A 15,946-nucleotide genomic window follows, 5' to 3' on the forward strand; every position below is an offset into this window, starting at 1 on the left:
GTTTCTCTGAGTCATGGTCCTTTTCTGGAGGGTATTATTTACTTAAAATAGAAAATCCCTCTGATTATTGGAATGAATTTAGGAATGATTTAGGGGAAAGACATGATAAAAAAAAAAAGATAATACACATTTGAGGATTATGTTTCTCTTGCATCTGAATTATGTCTAGAGATGGTTATGGCTTTGGGAATTGGTATGCATAACTGGACAAATATAAATGTTACAGCACTGACTTCTGCAGCTGCACAAGTCCAGAAAGTATTCATTCTTCTGTGTCCCAAGTAATTACATAAGAGTTACTGAAAAGCTGGAATGGGAAATCTGGTGGATTACTAAACTGAGTATGTAAGAAAATAATTTGTTCTGTGGGTATTGAAAAACCCCAATGCATCTATGTTGCTAGGATTTATGCAAGCTTTCAATGTACGTATTTCACATGCTTTTAATAGTAGGTGGCTTAGTTTAAATTCAGTTTCATAATGTAATAACTGTTATTTTAAAATAAGTTATTTTCCTGGCACCTGTAGAATACGCTAAATCAGATTATAGTATTTTGTATAATCATAGGCTGTATGTATAAATATACAAATTAATACTTTAATGGACTCCTTCAACATCCAATACATTTTCACTGACTACATTGGAGATGAGCAACTATAAATGAAAGCAGTATTTGTCCTCAGAAAATCATCACAATTTTAGTAAGATTTAAATTCTGTGTAAACTGGTGATCATTTCTTTTCAAACCACTGCAAGCATTCTTTAAAAAATGTTAAATGTTTAAAATCACTTGCAGTTCATTGAAAAAAGCATGCTGAAGCAAAGAAAAACTTAGAACTTCCATCTAGCTAAAAGTAGGCCTTTTTGAACTCAGACCTTAAAAAATTTCAGAAAGTTCTAAGTAATGACTCAATAGACGTCTTCTATTTCAATTTCATCATCATTTTTCAACTCAGGAACTGCCATTAAACACTTTCCCTTCCACTCTTCCCTGCTCTTTGCTGTCAGACCTCTGCAGGATGCTGCTTTCAAGGTTGTGGTCAGTGATGATTCTGTCCAGATGTACAACAGTACCACCCAGCCCTCTTCAGCCAAATGGGCACTTACTTTCTCTCAGGCCTCCTTTGACACACGTAACCTCTTTACATTTCTCTTGCTAGCCAGCAAATACTTTTTTTTTGCTGCTGACTCTCCATAAACCTTTAAGAAAAAATCACTTTTGATTAGTCTGGCCCCAAGCAGTGTACAGACTCCTCATTTGGTCCAGCATCAGCAGCTAAACTCTTACCAGTGTTGGTGAAAAGGTGAGACAGGTGGGTTTGAAAGGCTGTGGCCTTCATGCAGGGTGGCCAAAGGAGGAGGCAGCTCAGCTGTGGTACCCCACTTCAGTCAATGATGTGCAGAAGACAGAGGGATGTCCCTGGTAGGGTCACCATTGAGTAGACATGTTGCCTGTTTTCTTGAGGTGGCCATGAGAGATCAGGAGCGCTGGCTCTGGCCTTCAGTCCTCTTCTCCTGGCTACCATTCCTGGTGCTGCTCGAGCTGTGTGCCCTTGTCGTCCAAGGATTGAAATTTACTCTGCCCCTGCTTTAAAATAACCAGAACAGTTCAAGGTCTGATCTTCTTAAAGATTTAAAAATGGAACTATGTGGCCAGTTGTCCCGCCTGTGACTGTATGTGATGATAGGATAAAGTGTATTCCACGTGGTAGCTGCATTGTCTGTCATTAGCCAATGCAGCAGCATTGCCTGTCCTTCAGCAGTTGTTAGGGCGTACTCTTGTAATATTTTATTTCTCAGATGAACTCCTAGTTGTTTCTTCTGGGATTCTTTGGTGATTTATTAAAAAAATAGTGAAATTCCTAGGTCTTAGGTAAGAAAATGGGTGTGGAATTCTTGAAATTTCTGGGACTCATGTGAATCACAGCAAGGGTGAGAGAAGCATGAAATCTCTGTCCTTAATGCCATGAAGCCATCAATGAGGAGAAAATTCCTCTTTTTGTTACCCATCTCACTGGATATAAAATCTCTCCTGTTGGTGGTTATTATTTTGAATATTTCAGGTAGTTGAATATCTCTTTCAGAGTTTGAGGAGTGGTTGCCAGTACAGCTCAAACAGCTCCAAACCTTTTGTTTGTGCTGGCAAGCCTTTATTTTTATCCTTGTTTTCTATCTTGTGCTACTTTAATTTTCACTTTCTATTTGGCTTATGTTTATCTCTCTGTTATTCTGCATGTGACCTTAGGGCTGTGCAACAAAATGCTTGCTGGTTATCTGGTATGCTGTTTTAGTGCCGTGAAATGACACGTCCCATTTGTGCTAAATGCTCCATTACTTCTGCTGTGTTGTATAAACACACGAAAAAGAGGGGAAAGGGATCTTAGATCCAGATCTAAAATGCATTACTAGTAGGGTTTTGATAAAAGATACCTGGCATGGTTTGATTACCAAAGTAGAATAATTTTTCCTGTACAATAATTGCTAAATATATGAGACAAATAATAAAGCATAAATTTGCAGTGTACATAGGGCTAATGGTATCATAATTTTGCAGACTTAGAAATACACAAATATTCAACAACATTGCCCTTTTAATGTGTTATGCACCTGTCCCATGTTAAGAAATTATTACATTTCCCAGTCACAGACATGCTTGACAAATTATAGAAATCTGTGGTTAAGTGCAAACCCATACAAATCTGCATGAGCTATTTCATGTTTCAGTGTTAGTCATTTGTTTTCCATGTCTTAATCTTAACCTCTTGTTTGTGATTAAGCAGCCTGTAAGACAAGTCAAATTGCACACAAGTGTTGGTCTAATCCTTTATTCATGTTGTACTTAGGGGTTTTCATGCCAGAAAAAGTTGGTTATTAATCTCCCCATAAAACTTTGCAGCCTCGGTGGGTATAAATTTGTATCTTTTACGTGTTTTGTTTAAAAAAATACCAACAAAACCCAACAGAAAACCCCAGTATCAAGATAAAGAAACACAACAATCCCTGGTGGTTGCTTTAACAGCTTTGATCACCTGGATCTCTGCCTTAAACCAGCGCTGAGCTTCCATTCAGGTCTAGTCAGATTAGTCAGATGTCCAAGACAAAGCCCTTGGTGTGGTCATCACTGAGTTGTGGTGGTTCTCACAGGCTTCAGTGGTAAACTATTTTAATGCTTTGGAATATCATCTATCTATGCTCTAGCTGTCAGGTTTTTGAAGAACTTTAATTTTCCCTCTTCTGAACCTCCAGTGTAGTCCTGTTAACTCTGTCTCTTTCCTTGCTGAGACCAAAGTTATGACTTGATAGAATTTAGTTAGCTGAGAGTGGCATTTTTTTTTCTTTAGTTACTAGCACTTTCATTTATCGTCTTCACTTTTTTTGCTTAGGGTTTTTATAAAAAAAACACCAACAACTGATATAAATGCAATATATCAATTCTGTTGTCCTTGACCTTTTCTTTGGTTCAAGAGTGACTTAGAAAGTAAAAGTAACTATAAGTTATGATTTGGTTCTCGGAAAAAAAATAAAATAAAAAGAAACAGCAGAAAAAATTGGTAATAGAGAGCTGATAGCCTTCTCAGGAACAGCTGGTAAGTATTGTTAAGTCTCAGAAATACCTACATCTAGAAAGATAAAAAGGCATAAAGGTTACTAATTATCTGCAGAGGTATATTTGGAATGCATTTATTCCTAGATAATATTTAGAAATGGATAAATTATAGAGCTACCATATTCTGATATGCTGTGATGGATGGGACCCTTCAGGATCATCAAGTCAAACTCCTAACCCTGCACAGGACACCCCAAGAATCACCACGTGCCCAAGAGCATTGTCCAAACACTTCTTCAACTCTGTCAGGCTGGTGCTTTGATCACTGCCCTGGGGAGCTGTTCCAGTGCCCAACCACCCTCTGGGTAAAAAATCTTATCCTAAACCTAATCCTCTCCTGACTCAGCTTCAGCCATTCCCTCAGTTCCTGTCACTGGTCACCACAGAGCAGAGATCAGTGCCTGCTCCTCCTCCTCCTCCCCTCACAAGGAGCTGTAACTGCAGTGAGGTCTCCCCTCAGTCTCCTCCAGGCTGAACAGACCCAGTGATCTCAGCTGCCCCTCACAAGGCTTCCCCTCCAGACCCTTCTCCGTCCTTGTGGCTCTCTCCTAGGACTAGCTGCAGTTATACTGGGTGCATTCGAGTAGATTGACCTGGAATATGCAGAAGTAGGGTAGGATTGTTGGAAACACTGATCTTGTAACCAGTCCTTTAGATCTGATTCTTATATTTCTGCTGTCTCTCTTTTTTTTTTTTTTTTTTTTTTTTAATTCTACTTCAGTGGCTCCTGATTTTTGAAAAATTGAGTTACTCTTAAGAAAAATAATCAAAATTTAAAGTATGAATGAAAGAGGATGTGCAAGATCAGGGACTCTGTAAATTACTGACTGCATTACAAAATGTAATTGTCAGCTGTAAAATAACAATAATGTGTTTCTTCTGACCTATCTTGATTAGATATTATTTTACATTTTTGTGACAGTGTGCCACTAAATCTACAGGAAATTAGGCATAACAGTGTACTTTAGGAACATTTTCTGTTTGAAAGGAGCTGGTATCATGATGACTGTTGAAGAGATGTAAGCAGTTTAATAGAAATACATTCTCCACACTCCAGTTAAGCTCAGTAATGCAATCTAATAGAATACTGTTTAGAAATCTTGATACCCACATGTATTAATTTAAAAATGTACATGCACTGAAAATTTAAATTTGCAGTATTTCTAGGGAAATTCTCTCCCCATGTGAAATTTATGGAGGAAGAATAACATTAGCAGTATATTAGTGGTAGGTGACATTAATACATTTTGAATTAGAGAGCATGAAGATTTGCAGTTCTCCATTCAAATGCTGGAAACTTGTCTTTAATATTTTACATAGTTTCTGCTTTATCAAGATAATATTTTTAATAGATATCTTGAGACCATTATACTATGATCTCTTTAATCATATATTATTACTAGGCATCTTGTTGTTAAACCAGAAACTGTATCTGTATGAAATGAAATCAGCCTTGGCCCATTGCACTGTAAAGTCCTTAATCATCTTTTCTGATGAGAGAGAAGAAAAAGAAGTATATATTTAGGTAAAAAAACTTCTTTTTTTTTTTTTTGTACAAACACAGGGATGTCATTTAGAAAGATATATTTTTTAATGTGTTTTTCTGTTAACCCATGTCAGACCCATGTGGAAGTGTTCTTTAAATCAGTAGGTCCTCTGGTCTTACCTAAAAGTCACTTTTCTAAAGTAATTTTTCTAAACAGACTTGGATACAACTTTTTCATTGTGCGTAAAGGGATCAAATGTCACAAGTGCACCTGTATGTTGAGCATGCTACAAATGAAGATACAAATTGAGGCTAGGAAAGAGTTTAATCATAGAACAAATGTCTACTTTGAAAAGAAACACGTTGTCATTGTACCTGTACATAGCTGCCCATCTGTCACAGTATTCTGTGGTGTTACAGTATAAAATTTTCTGAGCCTTACTGTCACCTTTTACCCCAGTGCCTTGAGAGTAATCATCAGTGAGCAACTATATCCTTAGAAATTCTTTAGAGGCTCATCCTAGGTCTTTGCTGTATTATTCATTCTGGATCCTGTCAGTAAAATGTGGAATACTTCAGTGGAACTGGCCTCTGGGGATAAAGTCTTTGGGTCTCATTATTGCAATTCCTTTTCAAATAAGCAAGGGAAAGTCAATGGTAACACCTGATAATGCCTGGCAAGTCATTCTGTAGTTATTTCTCAGCATGAGGAACCATACATATCTGTCCTTGGGACGTGTGCTGGTTTTAGTAGATTTCACATATACATGACAAAAACAAAGAGGAAAGCTAAAAAGATTTTCCCAAACAAGGTATACTAGAGGTTAGACTTGCTTGCATTTTAAAAGTGTCTATTTCTACTTAGTTTTAGGTATAGTTAGATGCTTCTTGGTTCGTATATTCAGAGCAACACAGAAATGCCTTACAGGAGCATGGGAGGAGGATAAAACTCAATTTTTGTAAACAGTAAACTTAAGGTCTGTTTTCTAGATAGATTGGCTTTTATGATTTGTTTCACTTTTATCTGCCAGAAGGTTTAACTCTGCTGCAAAGTTTCAGCCCCAGTACACAGTGTCACTGCCCTGAGCAAGCTGTTGTACTTTTATGATGGCAGTGAAGCAGCAGGTTATTTATAGCTGACAAATCAGTGAAAAGTCACATTAGCTGCTCTGAAAACTCCACATACAAATAAAAACTTGACCCTCAGCAAGCTCTTAGAGCAATTTCAGATCCTTTAGTTTAATCTTTCCTTTTGTGGATCATTGGGTAGGTAATAAAAGCATATGAGTGCAATACAGATCTGCTGACTAAACCCCTGCTATTTACTTGCTGCTTACTTTTGAATTTGGAGTGTAGCTAATAGTTTCAAAGGTTGCTACATATTTTTCCACTTTATCTTGCTCAAGTTACTAAGTGAAACAGGAAGTTAAAATGCATGTGAGAAATTTCTATTGCTCATAACTGCTATGTCATCTCTGTGAAAGGCAATCAGCATTACAGCCCAACGCTGGAACAGTGATGTTTATTTAAGAGGATTGGTGGCCAGAAATAAGCCACAGTGTCTAATCAGACACAGGCCCTGCCTGGGCAGCGAGCCACAGCGTTTATTGCGTGTGCATTTCTCATAAGCAAAATGGCTACGTACCGAGGCGGGTGCAAGTGAAGTCTGGAAGAAATTACAGTGGAAACAGCAGTTCTTAACTTTCTGAGGCGGATTTAAGTTTATTTAAATGTATGGGAATGAATGAAACTGTGTGGCTGTGAGTTTCAGACAGCCAAATGGGGAATGTCTGTGGATGTGTGAGGGCTGAGAAGGAAGAACAGTGTTTAGATCCTGCCAAAGCTCCCTTAAGTCCAGATAAACATTCCCCTGGAAGAAAATATTTCAGAAGAAAAAGGAGAAAGAAATCAACCGAGGTGGGATCAGATTCAGTGCATGTTAAAGAAAATGAAGAAAAAAGACAGTGTGAAGTGGAGATTGCAGAAAACACCGAGATTCATCCCAAGAGTGTGGGACTGGCCGACTTCCTCCCCGGGAGAGTGACAGTGGCTGGTAATGCTCTGCCTGTGAGTACAGACCTTTCACTTGATATTGCTAAACCAAAAGTTTTCTTGGGCGAAGAAAAGAGTGATTCTCTTTGTGGGGAGAGCTTTCATGGTGATAATCAGGGGCTCGCCAAGTCTGATGAAACAGACACACAGTTAAAGGAACAAGACAAGAGCAATTCAGAGAAACACTGTGCATGGAAAAGGAAATGTTCACAGGATGATAACAGGAGAGAATTAGCATTCCTGAAGGAGTCCAGTGGTCTTTGTTATAGAAAAGGAACTACTTTGGATTCTGCTCTCCACATTTTAGGCAGACAGCATGAAGAAGCTGAGTTAAACGTAACTTCTTGCAGAGTCATTGAAAATGTTCCAAAATGTGAAAAGTTTCTCAAAGTATACTTTCTCACTATACTTTCTCAAAGTATAAGTGATCCGTTACTTGAACAAAAAAGGTTTTATCCTGATGCTGTACTTTCCCATTTGCCAAAAGAAAAGGCATTATTTATCATTGCACCAAACAGGAGCAAGGTAAATATTTTGATACAGTGCATTATTTTTGAAAGTTAGCTTAGGATAAGTATTTGAACAGTAATTTTTGTATTACAAAAATATCTTCACGACACTGTGTATGAACCTTTTACCATGTTATGATATTTGCTATGCTATGGATATTTGTAGGACAGAACATATCACTTGATCTTTTTCAAAGGTTCTGTAATAACTCTGTACTTTAGGACTATTGCTATATTCTTGTCCTATTTTTCTCTCTGTAGTTTGATCTGCTTCCCAATTTAGGGAAGAGATTTTCATGTTAAAATGTTGCTAGAAGGTGGAGTGAGTGCATTTTAGAGACCTCATTCAGTATCTGTGAATTTCAAAATACCTGTAAATTTCAGAAGTATCTGTAAATCAGTAGCAGTAAATTTTCTTACCACCTCTTCATGGTCTTGTAATTCCTTTGGGTTTTGTGTCAAGGAAAGGAATATTTCTAATTCTCTTCAGTTATGACCAGTAGGAACTGAAGAATGATAGAGCTATGAAGGCAGCTTGAAATAGAACAAGTGAACATTAATCCTGTTAATAGCACTCTACACTTCTTTTAAAGGATCTTTCCTCCCAAACTGTCTAGATGAGCTATTAATATTAGTTATTAAAATTCCATCTTCCTCTGAGGGTAGGATTATTTTTTTTTTACAATAAAAAAAAACCAAAATACAATCTTAGTTGCAGAATATCTGAAGGAAAGTAAAGTTTTGGTAACCATGCTTACCAATTCAATCCATATTTCCAGTTTTGTCCCACCCATCTTTGGGATAACTGAAGTCTGTACATGTGAGTCAAATGCTGATACCAGGATCTGGTCCAAAATGGATCCCCCATGCTCAATGGGGACATCTGAGCTTTCAGTTGAGTGAGCAGAGGGAATGGGCATATGCCAAAGGCATTCTTTCCAGCAAAGAGCTAACTAAATGTCTTTTGCTTATGTAATTTACTTTTCTAACAGGAATCAAACAATACTTTGTCTGAGCTTAGTTTTTTAAACATAGATAACACACCCATTACACCACACAGTTCACAATAGTACAAATAACCTCCTAATACACACAGAGATCTTTGCCCTCCTAATCTTAGCTGGAATTCAGGAACAGCTTAGGAATGTTCTTTGATTTGTATAAAACATCACTGCTGAGTAAGAGGGTATGAGGTTTGTTCAGCTAAGCATGGCTGCTTTTTCCTGAATAATGAAAGTAATGCCACTTCTAATGCTGCTGCACTAATTACTCCAATCAGGTCTATACCTCTTGTTACCACAGAGCAAAGGAGAAAAAAGAAGATTTGTGCTGAGCAACTACATCAACTGATATTGAGAAAACATTTCAGGAATATGAAACTACTGACACATCAGGCTAAATGCCTCAGTTGCTAAAATCAGTTCAGTTCTCTTTCTCAACCCAAGTTTCTCAGTATAAGTAATTTTAAGAACACCAAGGTTTGACCTCTAAACAAAACCAGGAAAAACTAGATTTCAGACTTTAATTACTGTACAAACTCATAACCAATTTCCTTCTGATTGTTTTTGAGAGCTAAAAAAGCATTTTAATGTCTTATATTTGTCTTTTTTATACTAAGCAAAGCTGGCATTTATGAGAGCTTGCAAAGGTCCTGTTGATGGCCTGAGCTGGCACAAAAAGTTTGCAGTTAGCAATCTCAGCTTTACTATTTTCTTTACTATAATTACAGAGATCAGCAGCCTTCCCTTACCTTGTCAACCTACCTGTGCTGTAATGTACTCTCAGCTTACACAGTGCCTCAGATGTGGCACAATTGAAGGCATGTTGACTTTTCAAACTGAGAAGCAGACACCAGAGCAAACTCATTGGTACAGTTGGATAATTTGCACTGTAACAGAGATATGACATTTTACCCTCTGAAACAGTATGGCCCCCTCTACTGAAATATATCCTTTGAGTTTCTTGCTGTGGCATGGTTTCTTATGCATGTAAAAAATTATGATTTTGTGTTCAAGTATGAGCTGCTTCATTACCTCTGTTTTCCTGATTACAGAGCTCAGCTTAGAGGGATCTGCTGAAGTGTTGCTCTTGGTTACTCATCAGTAGTTTTGAGAAAAAGTTTCTTACTTTCTGCTGAAGCCTAACAAGTATTTCTCAGATCACAGTGTGGCCAGGAAGAGAGATAATACACCACCAGAATCATGCAACTCTAGCTCCTTATATACTTTTGTGCAGTTTAGTGCATTATGTCAAGTTTAGTCTTGCTTCAAAACATTTAGAATTGGATGGAATCAGAGGGTAGACTTCTTACTATCTGTATGAGTCTTGCTCTTCTTCTCTTTGTGGTGTGAAAATGAACCACAGAAATCCAGCAGCATGGTTGATCTCTTGGAAAAATCTTCTTCGGTCTGCTCTGCTCTTTGGGCTCCAAACTGCATCACTAAAATCAGTGCAAGGAAAGAGCTTGAAGCTTTTTGGTGTTTGGATTTTGTATACTGTGTGATGCAGGGGCAATTTACAGGCTGAGAAAAAGCATGTGCAGGAGCAGAAGTGAACATGTTTTCCCAGTTATAAGCAAGACAGAGTATTTAGTGCCAATTAAGACTTTGATCCTGAAATAGAAGGGCTGCATAGAGAATTAACTCTATTGCTTTTTGTTGCATAACTTTTAATTCACAGGCTTTGAGATAATTTGGAGAACTGTATCCCTGGCAAACAACTGCTCAAACTCATGCAAATGCTGTAATTCGTTCTTTCCACGCTTAAGGAACAAATGTGCTCTATTTAAGCAGTTTATAGTGACCAAATGATAGGCTTGTGGGATACAAAAGGTTCACACAAACTTTGCTTGGAAGGACTAAATTTTATGAGTAGAAGATTTGATTTCCCCTTAATTTATTTTCTGTTCTATCATTCTTAGTTTAATAGTTCTTCTGTTTTTCTCCTATGGGAAATGATGTTAGAAATATTGATGATAATGCATGGTTGGTGGATAAGTATCTCTACTGTCCTTATGGGATTATCAAAGGAAAGATGGGATCTCTCCCTTTCTCTTACACCTTATTTTGTTGTGGTGGTATTTTACTTGTTAAGAAGTTTTAACTTAATAGGGCACCTTGCAAACTAGAGCCCATATTTGTAGGTGTAATTAAATATAACCATTTGACTCACCATTTCACTTAGAGTATTTCTAATTTTAAAATACTATTTCAATGTTTATTTAAAAGTCTATTTAAAAAGAAAGTTTAAAAAGTTTATTTAAAAGTTTATTTAAATATTTTAAATGTTTATTTAAAAATTGTTTTGCTTTCTAGCATTGGTGTTTGTATTTTTCCCTTACGTAGATCCAGCAGATACAATGGCCTGTGATAGGTATCTGAAGGACTGCATTCACAACTTGGGATTTTGGGGTTACTTGAAATGTTAGCCTTGAAAGCTGAAATACTTTATTCAGAGAACAGAAGTGCTCAGGCTGTTTCAGGTGTCAGGCTGATGTTAATGTTCCTTAACCTGTAGTGAAATGGGCTACCTCTATGAGTGAAAAGCCTTTTCCTTACTCTTCAGATAGCTAGCTAGCATGTTTGGAAGATTTTGGATCAAAAACCTGTTGATCTTCATGTAATAAATGGAATTAATGTTTTAGCCATCCAAAATTTCAACTGAGCTTCCCTAATAGTCATGTTCAGAGTAAAAATTCTCCTTGTGTTTCTGTCCATGACTAAAATGTTGTTTATATCTAACACCAGATACTAGTACAGTCTTCAGAAGTTACCTTGATGTTTGAAATGACTTGTTTCCAGAGGAATCTAACATGCACTCAAACATGCTGTGTTTGCACTCTCTGCAGTCTGAAGTGCACAGATCCATCCCTGCTCAATTAACCGTGAAGGAGGCTGAGGGTTTGAACTCAGCAGTAAGGAAGGGCCATTAGCAAATTGCATTGTTAGCTTGCTCATGCTAGAGTATATTAAAAAAACTGATAATTAAGGATTATAATACATAATAATTAACAGAGGACTTTCTGAAAATTACAGACAAAAAATATAGGTTTGGGTTTGTTGGGTTTTGGTTTTTTTTTTTTTTTTTGCTAGACATCTGGCACTTGGGGATGACATCATCTCTTTCAGAAGCTTTGTCCAGATAAGCAGTATATGGTTGACTTCATTTACATTATGATCTGGTTGTTCTGTGATGAATAGAAACTAAAGCTACTGAAAAAACATTTAGTTTGCTTTCTTGCTTTGAAATCCCAAACAATAAAGCTAACCCACAGAAAAATCTTGTATTACAGCTGAGTTCCCTAGATTTTTACAAGAAAACTTTCAGAGTGATTACAAGTTGGTCTTTTGCCACATTGTATTTTCTGTTTTCTTTACAGACACGACTCATCCCGTGTGTATTTCATTCAAAAATAATCTTTGCAGGATTTTGATACCTAGAAAGTTACAAATTATCACAGTTCTCTAATGTGTTTTGAACAAAAAAAAAAAAAAAGGTTTTTTTCCCCCTTCTGTTTTAGCTTAAAAATGTGCTGAAGCTGGAGACAATAGGATGCAAAAAATGCTGTCAGGTTATTTAGGGGCTAGGTGAACAGTTAAAATTGTTTTGCTTTCTAGCATTGGTGTTTGTATTTTTACCTTACATAGATCCAGCAGATACAATGGCCTGTGATAGGTATCTGAAGGACTGCATTCACAACTTGGGATTTTGGGGTTACTTGAATAGAAAGAAATGGTTTATTTTTCCTTACATTAAGTTTATTTATAATTTACTGTATAGGTGTAAATGCTCATCATTCTCTGAAAGTATGAGAGATGGTAAAGCAGAAATTGCAGTGAGCTCCATTGCCCTGACATCTCTAAGGGTCTTCCTCTAGTTCCCTGCTTCCCAGTGCTTCCCACCACCTTGTCTTAGGCCATGACATAGCAATATCAGTAGACAAGCTATACATCATTATTTACACTGTGATTTTGTGGCTCTAATGTGAGAAAACCCCATAATTTCCAGCCTAGCCTGTTGGAATTCCCCCGGTCAGAGCCCAGACAGAAGATATCTTTGTGTGCAGAGATTCTGAGGCTGGGAGAAGTTGTTATGACCATCCCATCTGACCTCATGGGTGTAGCTGCCTGGTTTATGCTGGAACAGGATTGCTGGAATTGGCACAGCTCAATTTACAGCTCTTCTGCATCAAACTCAAGTACCCAGAGCTGTTTGTGGGCAGAGCTGCCCTGAGCTGTGGCCTCAGGCTGGCTCTGGAGCCAGAGCACCCCTGTGTCTCTGCAGTGCTGGGTGTGGGAGCAGCCTCCTCCAGGGGGGCTCACTGAGGTGCCTGCTGTCTATTCACAAGCTGTGGCATTGCCTCAAGCCCTCTTGCCTCTGCCCAAGCAGCTCTGCCTGCTCTTTGTAATGGCTGAGCTGCATATTCAGGTTGTTATACAGTGCCTTGTGGTACAGGGGTTCCTATGTAGTTCATAATAACACCTTATATTGTCTCTTGTTAGGATAAGTGGTAAAAGGCAGTCACTGAGAAAAATGAAAACGTGCCGTAGTAATTCTTTTGTCAAGGCACATCTTATTTTTCTTCCATTTTAGAGTTTACCTTTACATTGAGTACAATTTCTGTAATATGAGTTACAAACAATACATGTGCAAATTAGGGAAAAGTCTGCTTTATATTTATGCTGTAGTAGTTTTCCAAGGAAACTGACTGAACTTCATTAAGAGATGATCTAAGGTACCATAAAGTAGTATTTGGATGTAAAATTCCCAATACTTTCCTGCTTTCCCTGATAAGGAATTGATAATCCTTAGATAATACAGTTGAAAACTGAACCTTCTTGATCAGACAAAATTTCTATTTATAATCCTTCAGTCTTTTAGTCCTAAAATTAAAATTCCTAAAATACTTCTCAGACAATTTTGTCTTAAAACTGTTATCAGTTCACTCAAAATGACTGTTTTGTCACTGAATTCCAGGACATGTACTATAAATCAATTTTTTTCAAGAGAGGAATTTCATAGCTATGAATAATATAAATATGGTTATTGTATGACTATATACATATAAAACATATTGCAATTTATATATACGTATATAGCATTTTTACATAATTAGTGTCATACATAAAAATAGATTGTATTATCAGCATAAATAAGCAGTTAAGTATCTTGCATTATGCAATAGTATTATATTGTACCCAGAAATTAAGAGACTGAGAACTGGCTAACTGAAGAAAACTGAATTTTGTATTTCACATTGAAAATACTAAGAGTGCATAAGGATAAGACATGAGAGAATATTAATATAGTACCTGAATAATAATTGTATTCATGTATGCAGACACCAGACAATAAATTCTCCAGCAATGCGGAGTGATTTTTCTGCAGTATTTTAAACATTCTTATGGATTAGATATAACTTTAATTTTTATATTAACTGTGTTTTAGATATCTGATATCCATGTTACTGGGGAGTCAGAGGACATGTCTGCTAAAGAGAGACTGCTCCTGTGGTCGCAGCAAACAACAGAGGGTTATGCTGGAGTACGTTGTGAAAATTTCACTACCTGCTGGCGCGATGGAAGGTTATTTAATGCCATCATTCATAAATACAGGCAAGTACTCTGTTTGCTCCCTTGGAAAATGTTAATTACTGCATTTTAATATACAAAGAGAGAGGGCTCTATGGTTTATGCTGTAATAGAACTGCAGCTGTGGAGATGACACTGACTCTTCCTCGGTGATTTCCTGCTCCTTGCAGCCAAAGGATGCCTTGTTAACCTTTGCATGTCCCTCCTTCCTCAGAGAAGTGTTTCCAGGAATCCTGTACATCTTTCATGGGGCATGTTCAAGCTGCTAGGAAGCATGTTTCCAGAATTCAGTCTCCTCCACAGACCTTTTTTGTCATAGTGATGTTTAAGTGTAGGCAGGGCAGAGGCAGAACTGATCACCAAAGTCCAAAACTGCACTGCTGGTGAAAGCCATCAACTACTGTATGACTGTGTGATATGTCTGAGATCCCTGTCTTCTTCCTTGTGTGAATTTACCCTTGGATGGCCCTGGAGTGTAGAGCTTCTTCAGTGTTTATGTGTAGAGCCCAGACCTACTCTGAGATGCATTTCCTGTAAAAGGGTATTCTCATGGAAAATGTGACCAGCTGGCTTGAATGTTCTCAGTCTGAGAAGGGATTTCTGCTTTTGTGACCACACTCTTACAAAGTTAAGCAGACATTGTAGAGTCACTGGTGGCTGTGACCAGAGACTAAAGGTACAGGATATTAACTTGAAATGCAGCTGAAAGTGTCTACTGATAGGACAGGATTTCTGATTCTGGATTCTAAGTGAGAATGTGTCTCTTTTGACAAAGCTGACTTTGGCATCAGGCTTGTCAGAGATTTTAATCATTGATCTCCTCACTGTTCTCTCTTGGTCGGTGATGTGAATTTATTGTGTATTTTTTTGGTTCCTGAAGTGACTAAGAAGGTTTGTGTCTTAGAGGACCACATGGGAGAGTATTCTGCCGGCTGGGTTAATCAGTGTGTACTAACTTGTCCTTCACTGCACGAGGCTTTCTGGGTTTATCATAGCATGTGTAGGTTGTACTCTATGCCCTGGAGCATATAATAAGGAAGTTTAAGGGTACATGATTTCATTGGTATAATTTGAAGGAGTGCCCCCAGTAAAGGCAAATTTGTTTTCTTTTCCTTGCACATCCAGTGAACAGAGCCTGGAGTAGATTATTTTGGTTTTGGATTTCCTCTTGTGGGATCACTTGGCCCACCACAGAAGGAGGTCTAGGTAGACACAACATACATGTGATCGTTATCACATGTATGGGGATTAGGACACTAAAGTAAAATGGGAGACAGGTGCAGCCTTTTCCTCACAGGCTGTGTATAAAGGCTGCAAGCATCATGCACAGTGCTCCAAGTCCCTGAGAAGCTGGCTGTGGCAGTGCATAATTTCATGGTAAAACAAAGCTGCATCTCAGTCAATGAGGTTGTTTTCTGACATGCTTCTGTTCTGGGTAGCTGGTCAGGGAGGAGGTGCATGCCAGCAAGAAAGTCTCTTTTAGTAACATTGGCAAGACAAAAGGAAATAGCTGGCTGAAGACAAGGCTGTTTTACTTGGGACAGAACAACCAAAGAAATGAACATAGCACAGGCAAGTATTTGAAAAAATAAACAATATGAAAGATACAGAGGGATTGGACAGAGAAAAAAAAGGAAGGAACTTAATGAGATGAGTAATGGAAAATATTTCCCAGAGCTTCTTCAGAACCTTGTATCTCTTG

At 37.7% G+C, this 15,946-nt stretch overlaps 1 protein-coding gene across 23 annotated transcripts in view; it reads left to right on the forward strand.

Moving 5' to 3' along the window:
* The window catches only part of DST (dystonin), a 291,993-nt gene that overhangs the window by 117,421 nt on the left and 158,626 nt on the right, over positions 1-15,946 (forward strand). For all 23 annotated transcript variants that reach the window (XM_077174926.1, XM_077174932.1, XM_077174929.1 and 20 more), the window contains one exon: positions 14,102-14,268. In XM_077174926.1, the coding sequence (XP_077031041.1) occupies positions 14,102-14,268 (167 nt within the window). The remainder of the gene's footprint in view (positions 1-14,101; positions 14,269-15,946) is intronic.

The sequence above is a fragment of the Agelaius phoeniceus genome, chromosome 3 (genome assembly GCF_051311805.1).
Source record: "Agelaius phoeniceus isolate bAgePho1 chromosome 3, bAgePho1.hap1, whole genome shotgun sequence".
Lineage (NCBI taxonomy): Eukaryota > Metazoa > Chordata > Aves > Passeriformes > Icteridae > Agelaius > Agelaius phoeniceus.